The 14,151-nt window shown below is 47.5% G+C and overlaps 1 protein-coding gene across 1 annotated transcript in view; it reads left to right on the forward strand.

Moving 5' to 3' along the window:
- lcor (ligand dependent nuclear receptor corepressor) overlaps positions 1-9,223 on the forward strand; it is a 31,291-nt gene extending 22,068 nt beyond the window's left edge. The window contains exon 7 of the mRNA XM_049720621.2: positions 310-9,223. Within this exon, the coding sequence (XP_049576578.1) occupies positions 310-1,432 (1,123 nt within the window). The 3' untranslated portion in view covers positions 1,433-9,223. The remainder of the gene's footprint in view (positions 1-309) is intronic.
- Positions 9,224-14,151: the final 4,928 nt, after the last annotated feature.

Here is a 14,151-nt window from a genome sequence, read left to right on the forward strand (position 1 = left end):
ACCGGCCCTCACTTAAGCGGAAGGACTTTGCATCTTTCATCTGGCCGCAGACACATTTACATGCCGCCGCCGCCGCCGCAATGCTGTCTCTTCATTTGCCATTCGATTGAAAACGATGGACAAAAGTATTGGGACCGAAACTGACAGCTTTGGTTCTGTCTATCTGACAAACCGCCAGAAGAGTCCAGGAGTTCCAAAGCCATAATTGTTGCTTCTTTCCTGAGTCTTTGATCCATGGGTTCTTTTTCCTTCAGTATGGTAGAAAGTCATCATTTTGCTGGGTGTGACCGGTTGTTTTCGTGCACGCAGGCACCCGCCGGCCAAGGCGGACCTTTGGGCCGTGGCGGAAGCCAACGAGGAAGACGGCACGCCGCCGGCGAGCTTTCGAGACGGCTTCGGGGACGACGGCTCCTTCAAGCCGCCGCCGCCGCTGGCTCGCTCGCTGCGCATCAAGGAGGAGTTGCTTAGCCAGAAGCACCGCCTCCTGGGCCAGCCCGCCGCGCTGTCGTTGGCCAGCCTGGAGTCGTCGGCCGCTCTCCTCAATCACGGTCAGTCGCACTCCCTGCTGGGCCAGAAGGGCTCCTCGTCGTCCTTCTGGGGCAGCAAGGCCCACCTGGAGAGTCTGATGAAGCTGAAGCAGGCCAGCCCCGGGGACCTCAAAGACCTGCCTACCTTTCTGGAGAACCATCACAAGCACCACGGAGCCTTCTCGTTCAAGAATTCTCTGCTTCAACACCACCACCACCACAATCCGGTCTCCAAGACCCAGCATCACCGTCACCACCATCACGCCAAACGGGACCACTCGCCTCCGGTGGACCTCAAGATCCCGCAGGTTCGAGGCATGGATCTCTCTTGGGACTCCCCGGCCTCGGAGCTGTACGCTTTCGGTGGACTCGGGCCCGGCGGCGGCGGCGGCAACGGAGGACTCGGCGAGAACGCCTTGAGCCGGAAGCTGAGGGCCATCCTGCCCAAGCAGAACCGGCGGGGCGGGAGCTTGGGAAGCCTGCTGGACGGCGCGGCGGAATACTGGGCCGCCGACTTGGAGCACTCGGCCTCCGGGCCGGCCTACTCCACCTCGGACGCCGAGGGGGACCCCAACTCCAAGCAGCCGCGGAAGAAACGCGGTCGCTATCGGCAGTACAACAGCGAGATCCTGGAGGAGGCCATCGCTGTGGTGATGAGCGGCAAAATGAGCGTCTCCAAGGCGCAGAACATGTACGGCATCCCGCACAGCACCCTGGAGTACAAAGTCAAGGAGCGCATGGGTACCCTGAAGAACCCCCCAAAGAAGAAGCTCAAGCTGATGATGAAGACGGAGGCGGCCGGCCCGGAGTTCCCCGCCACCGAGGCGGAGAATCCGCCCGCCGACGAGGCCGGGCCCGCCGAGCTCAAGGCGGACGTCGAGGAGGAGATAGAACCCGTCCAATAAAAGGCAGCTGCGGAAGCACGGGGCTTCTTCACCTGTGCCAATTTCCTTTGCAGCATCCGGGCCGAGCACAAACGCAGGGATGAAAAGCGAGACCCCGAGCATTTTTAACAATTTGATGACAATTCCTCGAGATGGTGGGGGCTGCAATTTTGGAAACGGCAGCGCTCGCTCAAACACCTTTCCGTTGGCCTTCAGGTCCATCCACTCAGTCACGTGAATTCCCAACATTTTGCCCAGCAGCCCGAAAAGCAGACCGCCCTCGCGCCTCCCGCTTCTCTGGACCACAACCTCAGCTGCTCTCTTGGGAACATTCCACTTTGGGCGCAGAGACAAATGGGCAGAGTTGAAGAACAAACAAAACCATTGGGAAGTGACCATTTTCGTGAACGTGTGAATCAACATCTTTGAGATTCGTCGTCAGGGTTGCGAATGGGAACCCGCCTGCCAGGTAGCCACCGTGCTTTAACCGCAAGACCTTTCTTTCCCGCCCGCCCGCCCGCCCAAGGCCGCCGCCCCGCCGCAACGTCCCGCCGAATTGCGCGCCGAACGAGAAGACACACAAAAAGTCATTCAGGGATGCATGTTTGTGAGTTTTGCGACAAACTACTGACTGGTGAGATCATTTTTCTCCTCTTTTACGTTTGATTGAGTTTGCTTTCTTTTGCACTACACTTTGGGTCCGGCGCTTTGGCGGACGGACCGGGTTACCTCGGCATCGTTGCCCCTCGCATCATGCACTTATTACGGTCCGTCTCACAAGCCGGGTCGGGAGGGCCCGCCGCCGCCGCCGCCGGATCCGAAGGCGGGTCAGCCGCAGCGGCGCCGGCCGGCCGGCGCTACCTCATGGACCTCCGTCGGTGTCCGATCGCGGAAGGCCGGCACGCTTTTCGGCCTTTCGGGACGGGCGCCAAGCTCGGCTGCTATCCGCACGAGGAGCTAGCTCCCGCTCCTATGCTAATGTATTAGCGGGGCTAACCGCTAGCTACAGTAGATAGCCTGGCCTTAGCCAGGATACTTTGCTCTCCTCCTTTTTCCTTTTTCTCTTCGAATCAAGCTCAACTCATGGAGTTGCTCTCCCGTCCAATTTCAAGTTTTAAAGGCAGTTTACTACGACAATGTGCATTTATATGGGGTGGGCTTCATATGCAGTGGGGGCGGGGCGGGGCGGGCGGGCGGGCGGGGCAGGGGGGTTAGCTGATAGTCAGATTTAATATATTGTAAATTATTACGACTGATAAAAGCCAATTGTTTCTTTTCTGCTGGTTGTGAACTCAGGGTGTAACTGAGACGTGGTTCGCGTTCCAATGAGACTACTTAGCAAAAACAGCTAGCGGTGCAGCCACCGAGCTCACCTGACACGCACGTACGCACACGCACACACACACACACACACACACACACACACTGCAGCGCAACTCCCCGAAATGGAACAAAAAAGCAAAAAGAAACACGACACTCCCAACTCTCCTATTCCACGTCATAGCACTTTGGGACGTGAAAGACACCAGGTTGCGCTTGGAGCCTCGCTATTCTGGGGGGCGAGGGCGGGCGAGGTTGGTGCTGACCTAGCTTTAGCGCAGCCAGGTGCCACTTGGCTTCCTCCCGCTGGGGGTGCTTGGTTCAAGTGTTTTTTCCCCAGCTCTGACAGCGCAAACAGGATGGATGGATGGATGGATGGATGGATGGATGGATGGATGGATGGATGGATGGATGGATGGATGGATGGATGGATGGATGGATGGATGGATGGATGGATGGATGGATGGATGGATGGATGGATGGATGGATGGATGGATGGAAGGATGGATGGAAGGATGGATGGAAGGATGGATGGAAGGATGGATGGAAGGATGGATGGATGGAAGGAAGGAAGGAAGGAAGGAAAGAAGGAAAGAAAGATGCGTATTGTGGCCACAGTGTCACTCACGTCTAGAGCTCCCTTGCTTTCTTTTTTTGCTCAACGTTCTGAGCAACTACTCTTCAATGTACGTTTTCCTCTAAAACGGCACGCACCGCTTTGACCATTGAGGCTTCTTTACGCCTAGCCTAGCCTAGCCTAGCCTAGCAGTTCCTTACAATCACTGGCGTCTGGATTGGCCGCAAAAAGACGTCCCGCATGAAATGCGTCCACACTTGGAACAATGCCGAGCATTTTGAGTGTCTAAAACGAGGTTTTGGTTTTAGCGTGTAGCATGAATTTGTGTTTGAAAAAAAACAGAATTGGCACTTACTTCAAAGGAGCAGCACTTATCACTTTGTCCAAAACGCTCTTTTGCAGTGCGACCACAAAAACACTCCAGTGTCTAAAGGCGAGCGAGCGTACAAAATGTACTACAAGCATTTCAAATGACGTAACGGAGCAAAATGCTTACGTTCAACAATTGGCTCTGGAAGCAAAATCAAAAAAGGTTTGTCGGCAAGCGAAGGCCCAGGAGGAACAAGTTTGTTTTCGGGGCACCTACGAATCGCAAAATCCTGCTCGCGCAAATCTTTCCGGAGCAAAGTTAACAATCGTGAGCACGGTTTGAAGTTTTTCAAAGAAAAAAACCCCAAAACGTGCATTGTGAAATTGACTCTGTTCTTCCTCAACACCACCTGCCCCCCTAACCCCACGCCCCCCCAAAACCCCTCCGGCCGAAGCGGTGCGTGCCCTTTCTTTTGATCTTCGGACTGTCTACGCTCACAACGGCGCCGCCCTCGCACGATCGGAACAATGTCTTTGACTGGCTCTCCCCTTGAATGTAGAAGAGAACGGTAGCCTTCAGTACTGTAATCGTCTCAGGATGCAGCCCAGCCGGCGGGACGGGGGCAGCAATATTATGTCAGTCGGGGGGAAAAAAACAAAAACAAAAAAAAAAGCGGCGAGCGCGCACACATAACTACCTGCAGCAGATGTTTAGAGAATATATGGAAAGAATATGATGTGCGGACGGACCACAAGTTATACCTCAATCTCACTCAAAGGACTTCTTTGCCGTGCCTCGTACTTTGCTGTATCCTAGCGACGGGAAACCGCCGCGAGCACACTTTGTTTTCTTTTTTTTTCTCCAAGTCGCCTCCCTCTTGCTGAGGGCCAGGTGTCAAGTCTCTGACTGACCAATATTTGCCACCCTACCTCATATTTCTGTCTTCACACACACACAGTCACAGGACAACCTTTAGAGAAGTGGTGGCGCGGATCCTCGTGGGATGGACGCCTAAAAAAACAAAAGCTTTTTGGGTGGTCAGGTTTCATCCTCCGGGGTGAGGAAAAGCCATTCGACCGAGGAATCGGAGACGCCGCTGGGTGCTGGGCGAGAATATATGTCACTTTTATGTTGTTTGTGCTTGGCTCCACCATCTTGTTGATTTGATGTTTTTGTCTCCAAGACTGCCAGAAAAACAACAACAACTGCGCTAAGCTCGCAGATGCCGCCGCCGCCGCCGCCATTTTGTCCACACCCGTTGTGGTGGTTTCCTCTTGTGGTTGTCGTGGATACCTCAGGTCTGACCACTTTATCCAAGCAGCTGATTGTACAATACGCACACACACAGTCAACACATGACGAATCAGGATTTTTAGTGCCGCTACTTGACATATTTGTAGGCCTTTTTAAAAGAGCCTACCTGTTTTCCTTCTTGTTGAGGACAAAAAAAAAAGTCCTTTAATCCAACGTCAGGTTTGCTGCCGTATTCCTTTGAACAAACACTCGTCAGGTAGCGCGGGCGGATGGATTCCTTGCAAGAAGCGGGCGGGCGGGCGGGCTTCGGGGGTGTGGGCGGCCGCCTGCCTTTGTTTGCTCGCTCTGTCGGTCGGCAATGTCTTTTCCCCAAAGTTGCTTTGTCAAAAACATCACAAGGTTGTGTCGTGAAAGGCCAAACCATGTCATTAAAGTCAACTTGCTTAACGCTAGCATATAATGTGAAAGGCCATACATGTGCTAGTGAGGATTAGCGTCGGGATCGTCTCGACACAGCATGCCTGGCATGTTGGAAGTTGAGCAACTCTCAATCGAGACTTGCCTGTGGAAACCTTCGAGTAGCGCTTGAATCAAATCAACGTCGAAAGACAAAATATAGCAGAAACACTCCAACGTCGCTCGCTCATGACTTTGGCCGCTTGCTCGTCTGCTGTCGAGTTAGTTGATTGACAGCGCCGACCGACGGACCGACCGACCGACGGTCAAAGCGCCCGCTCAACCGTCCGTCCGTCCGTTCAGCATTTGGCTAGCTGCCGGTGGCCCATCGTTTCTGGATCATTCTGCTTTGAAGCGCCTTCTCCCTCCCCATGTTTGTTGTTTTCCAGCCCAAACCTCCTTGAGTGCTTTAGGAGGCGCCACGATTGTACACATCCGCTTCACCTCAGTGGCACACCAATTCCCAAATGTTAGGAAAGCTGCTCCCCCAAGACCAAAAATGGACGTTTTGGAACGTCTCAGCAAGGGTTTTTGTTGTTCTTGTTCTTGTTGTTGTTGTTGTTGTTTTATGTGCAAAAAAAAAAGAACGTATAGGAAGAAAAACACTGAATACCTCAGAAAATAGTGGCAGGCAGGAGAATCTCACCTGACCTCACCTGACCTCACCTCATCATTTGACGTCACGCTCTTTAGCTTGTGTTGTAACTTTGGACTCAAGTTGTGAACGGAGCCAATTGGTAAAGTGATTGCTTCTTTTCTCGCTTCACTCCAGCCGTGCGGCAGCGACTGTCCGAATGTCCGTCCGTCGGTCGGTGGCGCAACAAAGACGCTGTTTCTAGATTGGGACTCTTTGAGGGCCACTTTGGAGAACAGAAAAGATGCTTTGGTCTGCCTTTGCCAGCCACGCGTTGGTCCATTTGCTCTTCTTCTCTCACTGGCGTCTTTGTTGGCACCGATCCTTGGGTTGTTTTTTTCCCGTTAGCGTTCCTTCTGGCTTGCAGTATACCTCTTGATCCGCGTCAAGTGAATGTAAACACATTGAACCTCACGCACGCACGCACGCACGCACGTCAACCTTGTACATAGAGAACGTGTCGAAGAATAAAGTTTTATCTTGAAGCGGGAGAGGGCGGTGCCTTTTCTGGTAACCATTCAGGGAAAACGTTAGTTCCGCGCAGTCAGTTGACGTGTCCAGTCGCTAGCTAGCTTCTCCTTTAGCAAAGCCAATGGGGGATGGGGGGGGGGACACAAAAGCGGGCGCCGCTGAGGAACGCACGCTTGCTTGTACATAAAAATGCTTTACCTACCCTCGGAGCCTGTTTACCCCTCAGGCTGAGCGAGCGTACGCGCTTTCATTTTCTCCACTGATATTTTTGCATGCCAGTCGGTGTAGATAGCAAACACCCCACACCCACTTCAGGCCTTTTTGTCGGACCCAAACGTCGGCGATACCGAACGTCGACGGAAACAATCCCCTTGCCGTTGAGCCCCCCTCCCGAGTTCTTGCAATCATTTTTTGTTTTTTCCCGGTCGTGTACGTGACATTTGCGCGCGTGCGAGACTTAAATTGATTTTCCTGACTTTCAATCAATGGTTTTTAGCGTAACTCAACAGATGTCGGGATGGGGGGAGGGGGAAATCAACCCAGAAGGCCTCAGGGACCCTCAGACGCTTTGTTCAGGTATATGAAGTAGAAAAAAAAAAAAAAAAGAGTCAAGGTCGTCTTTTTACAATTTTCTAAAAATGATCCTTTCTCTGAATTTTGACTGTCAGGCTCTTTTCAGGTGGTACATTTTGGATCAATTCCAAAGGGAGCCCCTGGAAATTCTTGTTCAATCAGAATGAGGTCAGATTAGCGCAGCTGCAGGGTTGGGTTTCTTCTTGTTTTTTTCTGTTAATTAACAGTCAAACAAAATAGTTGGCAAAGTCATGGAGCAGCCAGTGGCCGATTTTGGCGTTTGAGTTGCATTTTGCTTAGATTTTGTCAAACGGCTCAGTTCTTATTCGCTTCAGGGACAACAAAGTCAGACCTCGGAAAATGTTGCCATGGTGATTGCAAATGTGATTCAGTTTTACAAAAAAAAAAAAAAAATGTCAATACCTCATGTTCAAACATACAATTTCCCCAAGGTTTCAAGCGACTCCCAGCCTTCGCAAGCAGCTTGCGACGTTTGTGGGGTTTTTTTGAGTTCTTCTTTTTGATTCTGGTCTTGTGGCGTTGCAGTCTACTTACAGATCATCCCGTTGATGATTTTTTTCTTTTCTCTGAATCTTAAATTCTCTGGGTTTACAGTGTGGTTTGGCCATTTCACACTAATAGCTTTGCTAAGTGAGCTCACAAAATGGCGACGACGCGCTAGCTCGGTCACGTCTTCTTGACTTCGTCAGACTTTGCGGCATGTTTTGGTGTCGGAAACGAGATAGTTGGAATTCAGAATTTCGATAGAGTTTGGCTAACTCTTCATTTTTATGTACCCAGCGGTCAAACGATGACGCACACGCACACACACGTATATCAAGAAAGCTTTGGACTGCTTCCGAAAGTCCCTCTGCACTTATCGTTTGCATCATGTCGCTAAAATTTCATAAGCGCTAGAACCTTTGTTTTTTTTGTTCTGCGTGTGTTTTTTTGTTTGTTTGTTTGTTTGTTTTGTTTTTCTGTGAATTTTTTTTCGGAACATTCTGAATGTGCCACTGGAAGGAAGGAAGGAAGGAAGGAAGGAAGGAAGGAAGCTTGCTGAGCGCACTGCGTCACGGTCACGCGCTAGCTTGCTTTGGATGGACAAGCAACTTTTCTTTTTTTTTCTCCATTCTGCCTGTGTTGTCATTTTGATACACAGAGAATTGGAAGATGAGCTCATTCAGCTGACTGTTTTTTGTACAGAACATTGACAACAACACTTCCGACATTCCGGCGACGCTCTGGTAAGCGTTGCTAACGCGTCGTGGAACGTGTCCTAGCACTGTCTGCGTTTTGGTTCTTTTTTCCAATTCTGGCAGCCTGACGCTGTTTTGTTTCTTCTTCTCTCAATTCTTCTTCTTGTCGTCTCGTCGTTTCGAGTTCGAAGATGTATAGAAATACCTCATTCCTTCCGCCCAGGGGGCGCTGTGCCCCTGCTCAGGACACCCAAGCATCCCTTCCACACTTTACCTCACACACACTCACACAAAGGATCACACTCCCTCCAATAAAAACCAACAACTCAAAAAGGACCTTTCCTTTCTTTTGATGCTGTTTACAGTTTGACCGGGGAAAAAAAAGTCAAATTTAAAAAAAATGTTTTCTCAAATAGTTTTATTTATGTACAATAAAGTTTTTCGTTTGTTTTGTACCTTGTTTGTGACTCATAGGCTTCTCTTCTGAGTGCACGTGAGCACTTAAAGTCACTGTCCATTCGTACAGATTTTTGATTGGTTGGTTGATTTCTGACTGACTGATTGATTGATTGATTGATTGATTGATTGATTGATTGATTGATTGATTGATTGATTGATTGATTGATTGATTGACTGCACTGTTTTACTTTTCTTGTTTTGTTTGTATGCCGAAATCCGATTGGACGACAATAAAACGTCTCATCGTGTCTGTGATTTTCTATTTAATGGTCTTTATTTTGGAGACAAAGAAACATAAAGAAGAAAGCAGCATTTGATCTTTTTTGTTTCCCTTGTTTTCGCCGCGGATTAGATCTGTCTTTGTGCATGTGTAAAAATGTATGATTCTTCTTATGTTACTTCTCTCTTCAAATTTGCTAAGAAAAAGACAAAGCAGAAGGAAAGGAAAGCAACGTTTCACATTTCAGCTGTGATGTCGTGTAAGAGGTCGTATTCACTGGATGCTAGAACCTTCTTTCCAAAACCACTATTCTTCTAATAAATGTGGTTGTCAAAATAATGTGTCCAACTTTATTGTCGCAAATTCATTTGTTCAAGTCGTTTGTGGCTCACGGGATGGTCAAATATGATATCATAGGCCCTCTTTAAATACTCTATAACAGTGTTTCCCAACCTTTTTTCATTCACGGCACACCTTTTCATTGGAAAAAATCTCGAGGCACACCACCAACAAAAATCTGTTAAGTGTTATACCAGCTTCTATATTAAAAGCAGTTATATTACAGCAAAAGACTTAAAGTTCTATGCCTATATATGTATGGAGAGTCGAATAATTGAATACAAATAAATAGTAAATATTCTTTAAATTGTATTTCTTTTGGAAATGAAAGTGACAGTTTTTGAAAAAAGGTTTTAGACAGTGTAAGGAATCAACTATTGAAAGTGATTGTGATTAAAATCCAAAAGAATCAATATGGCTTTGTTTACTGTTTTAGACTAGCTCTATCAAATTAAGAACAAAGTCACTTTTAAAGACGCTCTGCTGTTCTGACAGCGGCTGAGTCGAGGTCAAAAGATTCGTTCAAACGAATATATATATATATATATATATATATATATATATATATATATATATATATATATATATATATATATATATATATATATATATATATATATAAAACCAAATGTCTTATTTTTATGTTTTGATTGGCGAATATAAATACAAGGGTTAGGGTTAGTGAAGTGATTCGTTCTTTTTTCAGTTCATAAGATTTCAACCAGTAGGTGTCAGTAATGCGCATTGAAGCTGGTGCCACCACGCCGTAAATCAAAACGAAGAAGAGAATGACGTCACTTCCAGTTCACGAACGAGTCCCGAATTGCTTTTCCCCTTCCCCAACTGAACGGAGCTGTGAGTGCATTTCCAGTTCATCGCGAGAACGGATCAGTGAGGGAACGAATCGTGACTTTCCCGTTCGCGAACGAGGCAATGGGTCAACTGCCTTCCTTCCTTCCTTCCTTCCCGTGCGCGCATCGACGGATCAGTCAGTGAACGTGTTGCGTCGGCTCCCTCCTTGCGTCAACTATGTAAGCCAGAATGTCGATTGACCACTTGCCAAGGAAAGAAAGAACCACTCACTGAAACGCCACTTCTTTTGTGCTAACTTTATTGCATGAAGGAATGCACCGTTATGCAACAACGGGGAGATAGATGATGCTTCTCTTTGGGTCATCTTGATTTGATCACACTTCAAATAACGTGTATGCATATATACGCCTAAATATTGGTATTCAATATATCTCCTGCAATTTCACATTAGATTGCTGGTTTGAAATTTACTTTTAATATTATTATTATTTTCAAATAAACAATTATGTTAAAACTTGTCTGGTGTTTTATTTCTTGTTTTTTTATTCGCCAATTAAAACATAAAAACGAGACATTTGGTTAGCCGCTTTATATGACAATATGTGTAGGTACACCTCATGGACACTTCAATAGGTACACTACACGAGGTAAAAAAAAAAAAAAGAATAAGTAATAAAGGGTTAATTGTACAATAAAAGCACATTTCCACACCAGGGATCGAACCAAGATCTTACAGTATCAGAGCCGGTGTCACTCACCAGTCAACTGTTTCAACATGACAGGCACTCTTTTGTACTAGTGATGTGCATCACAGGCCACGGGAACAAGCTTAAGTGAAAGTGAAAAGTGCCACACCCGCCCTCACCCCCACCTCCTGATTGGCTGCTTGAGCTGTGACGTCACTCGGACACTCCATTAGGTACACCGCCATTTTCATTTGTACCTAACAACAGGCCAGTTCATTAGGGAAATATAATGGTCAAATCATCAAATCATCAAATTATCATGGTCTAATAAAGTGGTCTGTTATGAGGTACACTTGAAAATGGCGGTGTACCTAAAGGAGTGTCCGTGTGGTTCCCTCGTTAAGTGCAGGTGCGTGAAAAGTTTTAGCTCCTTTTGAACGTGAAAGTGGCTAAAAGTTTTCACGCACCTGCACTTAACGAGGGTCACTTGGAAAACATGTTGGAACGCGGCCCCGAGGACTAGAGCTTGACACCGGTGACCCTTGACCATGATATTTCCCTAATAAAGTGGCCTGTTATTAGGTACACTTGAAAATGGCGGTGTACCTAATGGAGTGTCCGTGTGATTCCCTCGTTAAGTGCAGGTGCGTGAAAACTTTTAGCTCCTTTTGAACGTGAAAGTGGCTAAAAGTTTTCACGCACCTGCACTTAACGAGGGTCACTTGGAAAACATGTTGGAACGCGGCCCAGAGGACTAGAGCTTGACACCAGTGATCTTTGACCATGATATTTCCCTAATAAAGTGGCCTGTTATTAGGTACACTTGAAAATGGCGGTGTACCTAATGGAGTCTCCGTGTGATTCCCTCGTTAAGTGCAGGTGCGTGAAAACTTTTAGCTCCTTTTGAACGTGAAAGTGGCTAAAAGTTTTCACGCACCTGCACTTAACGAGGGTCACTTGGAAAACATGTTGGAACGCGGCCCAGAGGACTAGAGCTTGACACCAGTGATCTTTGACCATGATATTTCCCTAATAAAGTGGCCTGTTATTAGGTACACTTGAAAATGGCGGTGTACCTAATGGAGTGTCCGTGTGATTCCCTCGTTAAGTGCAGGTGCGTGAAAACTTTTAGCTCCTTTTGAACGTGAAAGTGGCTAAAAGTTTTCACGCACCTGCGCTTAACGAGGGTCACTTGGAAAACATGTTGGAACGCGGCCCAGAGGACTAGAGCTTGACACCTGTGACCTTTGATCATGATATTTCCCTAATAAAGTGGCCTGTTATTAGGTACACTTGAAAATGGCGGTGTACCTAATGGAGTGTCCGTGTGGTTCCCTCGTTAAGTGCAGGTGCGTGAAAACTTTTAGCTCCTTTTGAACGTGAAAGAAGCTAAAAGTTTTCACGCAGGTGTGTTTAACGAGGGTAACTTGGAAAACATGTTGGAACGCGGCCCCTCGAGGACTGGAGGTCGACACCCCTGGTTTAAGTGAAAAGTGCCAGACCCGCCCTCACCCCCACTTTCTGATTGGCTGCTTGATCTGTGACGTCACTTGGACACTCCATTAGGTACAGCGCCATTTTCAAGTGTACCTAATAACAGGCCAGTTCATTAGGGAAAAATCATGGCCAAAGCTTAACTGAAAGTGAAAAGTGCCACACCCGCCCTCACCCCCACTTTCTGATTGGCTGTTTGATCCGTGACGTCACACGGACACTACATTAGGTACGCCGCCATTTTCAAGTGTACCTAATAACAGGCCAGTTCATCATGGCCAAAGCTGAACTGAAAGTGAAAAGTGCCACACCCGCCCTCACCCCCACCTCCTGTTTGGATGGTTGATCTGTGACGTCACACGGACACTCCATTGGGTACACCACCATTTTCAGGTGTACCTCATAACTTTATGCATTTTTTTTGTACGTGTCAAGAATGTGTATTTGACTACTTGCTCTTTATTTTGGGGGACACCAACACGTATTACACAATGTAAAACACATATACATATTGTCATATAAAGCACTTAACCAAATGTCAGATTTGGGTTTTCATGCCCCAAAACATAAAAACAAGGAATAAAATACCAGACAGATTTTAATGTTTATTAAAATAATAATAATAATAAAAGTACATTTCAAATCAGCAATCTAATGTGAAATTGCAGTAGATATATTGGATAACAATATTTAGGCGTATATATGCATACACGTTATTTGAAGTGTGATCAAATCAAGATGGCCCAAAGAGAAGCATCATCTATCTCCCCGTTTGTTGCATAACGGGCATCCCTTCATGCAATAAAGTTAGCCGTTAGCTTGGAGAAAACGTGCACGAAAGAAGTGGTGTTTCAGTGAGTGGTTCTTTCTTTCCTTGGCAAATCGCCAATCGACATTCTGGCTTACATAGTTGACGCCAGGAGGGAGACGACGCAACACGTTCACTGACTGATCCGTCGATGCACGCACGGGAAGGAAGGAAGGAAGGAAGGCAGTTGACCCATTGCCTCGTTCGCGAACGGGAAAGTCACGATTCGTTCCCTCGCTGATCCGTTCTCGCGATGAACTGGAAATGCAAATCACTCACTCACTGACTCGTCCACTCACAGCTCCGTGCTGTTGGGGAACGGGAAAAGCAATTCGCGACTCGTTCGTGAACGGGAAGTGACGTCATTTTCTTCTTCGTTTGGTTTTACGGCGAGGTGGCACCAGCTTCAATGCGCATTACCGTCACCTACTGGTTGAAGTCATATGAACTGAAAAAAGAAAGTGATTCGTTCACTCTCGTTCACTGAAAACAGAATGGTTCACCCACGAGCCAACACTAACAGCAACACACACATCAAGTGAGTATGTGCCGTTGCCACAACATGAAATGTCAAGATTCTCCGATTTGCCACGCATGCACGATTAGCAAGTGGCTGACCAGGCAGGCCTTGCGTTAACTGACCTGTGGTTTGGCGATCCTGTTTACAATGCGCTCGGTATTTAATGTTGGACAATTTCCCACGGCACAGCTGCACATCTCTGACGGCACACCAGTGTGCCGTTGGGAAACACTGCTCTATAAAGTCAAACAATAGAATGGTTTTGTGACATTTTTTTAAATAATGCACGAAAAAATGAATTAAAAAATACCCTCATTTCCGTCACGAATTGACGTAGCAAAATTGTAAACAAATTGTGTGTGTTGACAATGCACGCACAATGACCTTTCGCATGTATATGTACACACACACACACACGCACACACGGCTCCACACACGCTGCGTGAATGTCAGCGATCGGCCCTCCCACGGCGCCCCCCCCCCAGAAGGCACCCCACCCGGGCCCAATAATTAATGGACGCACACAGCGCCTCGGCTCAATTAACGCTCACCCACTGTGACTGACACGTGCACAAAAACACCAAGAACGAGGGTTAGGGTTTTCTTT

Source organism: Syngnathus scovelli, chromosome 5, assembly GCF_024217435.2.
Source record: "Syngnathus scovelli strain Florida chromosome 5, RoL_Ssco_1.2, whole genome shotgun sequence".
Lineage (NCBI taxonomy): Eukaryota > Metazoa > Chordata > Actinopteri > Syngnathiformes > Syngnathidae > Syngnathus > Syngnathus scovelli.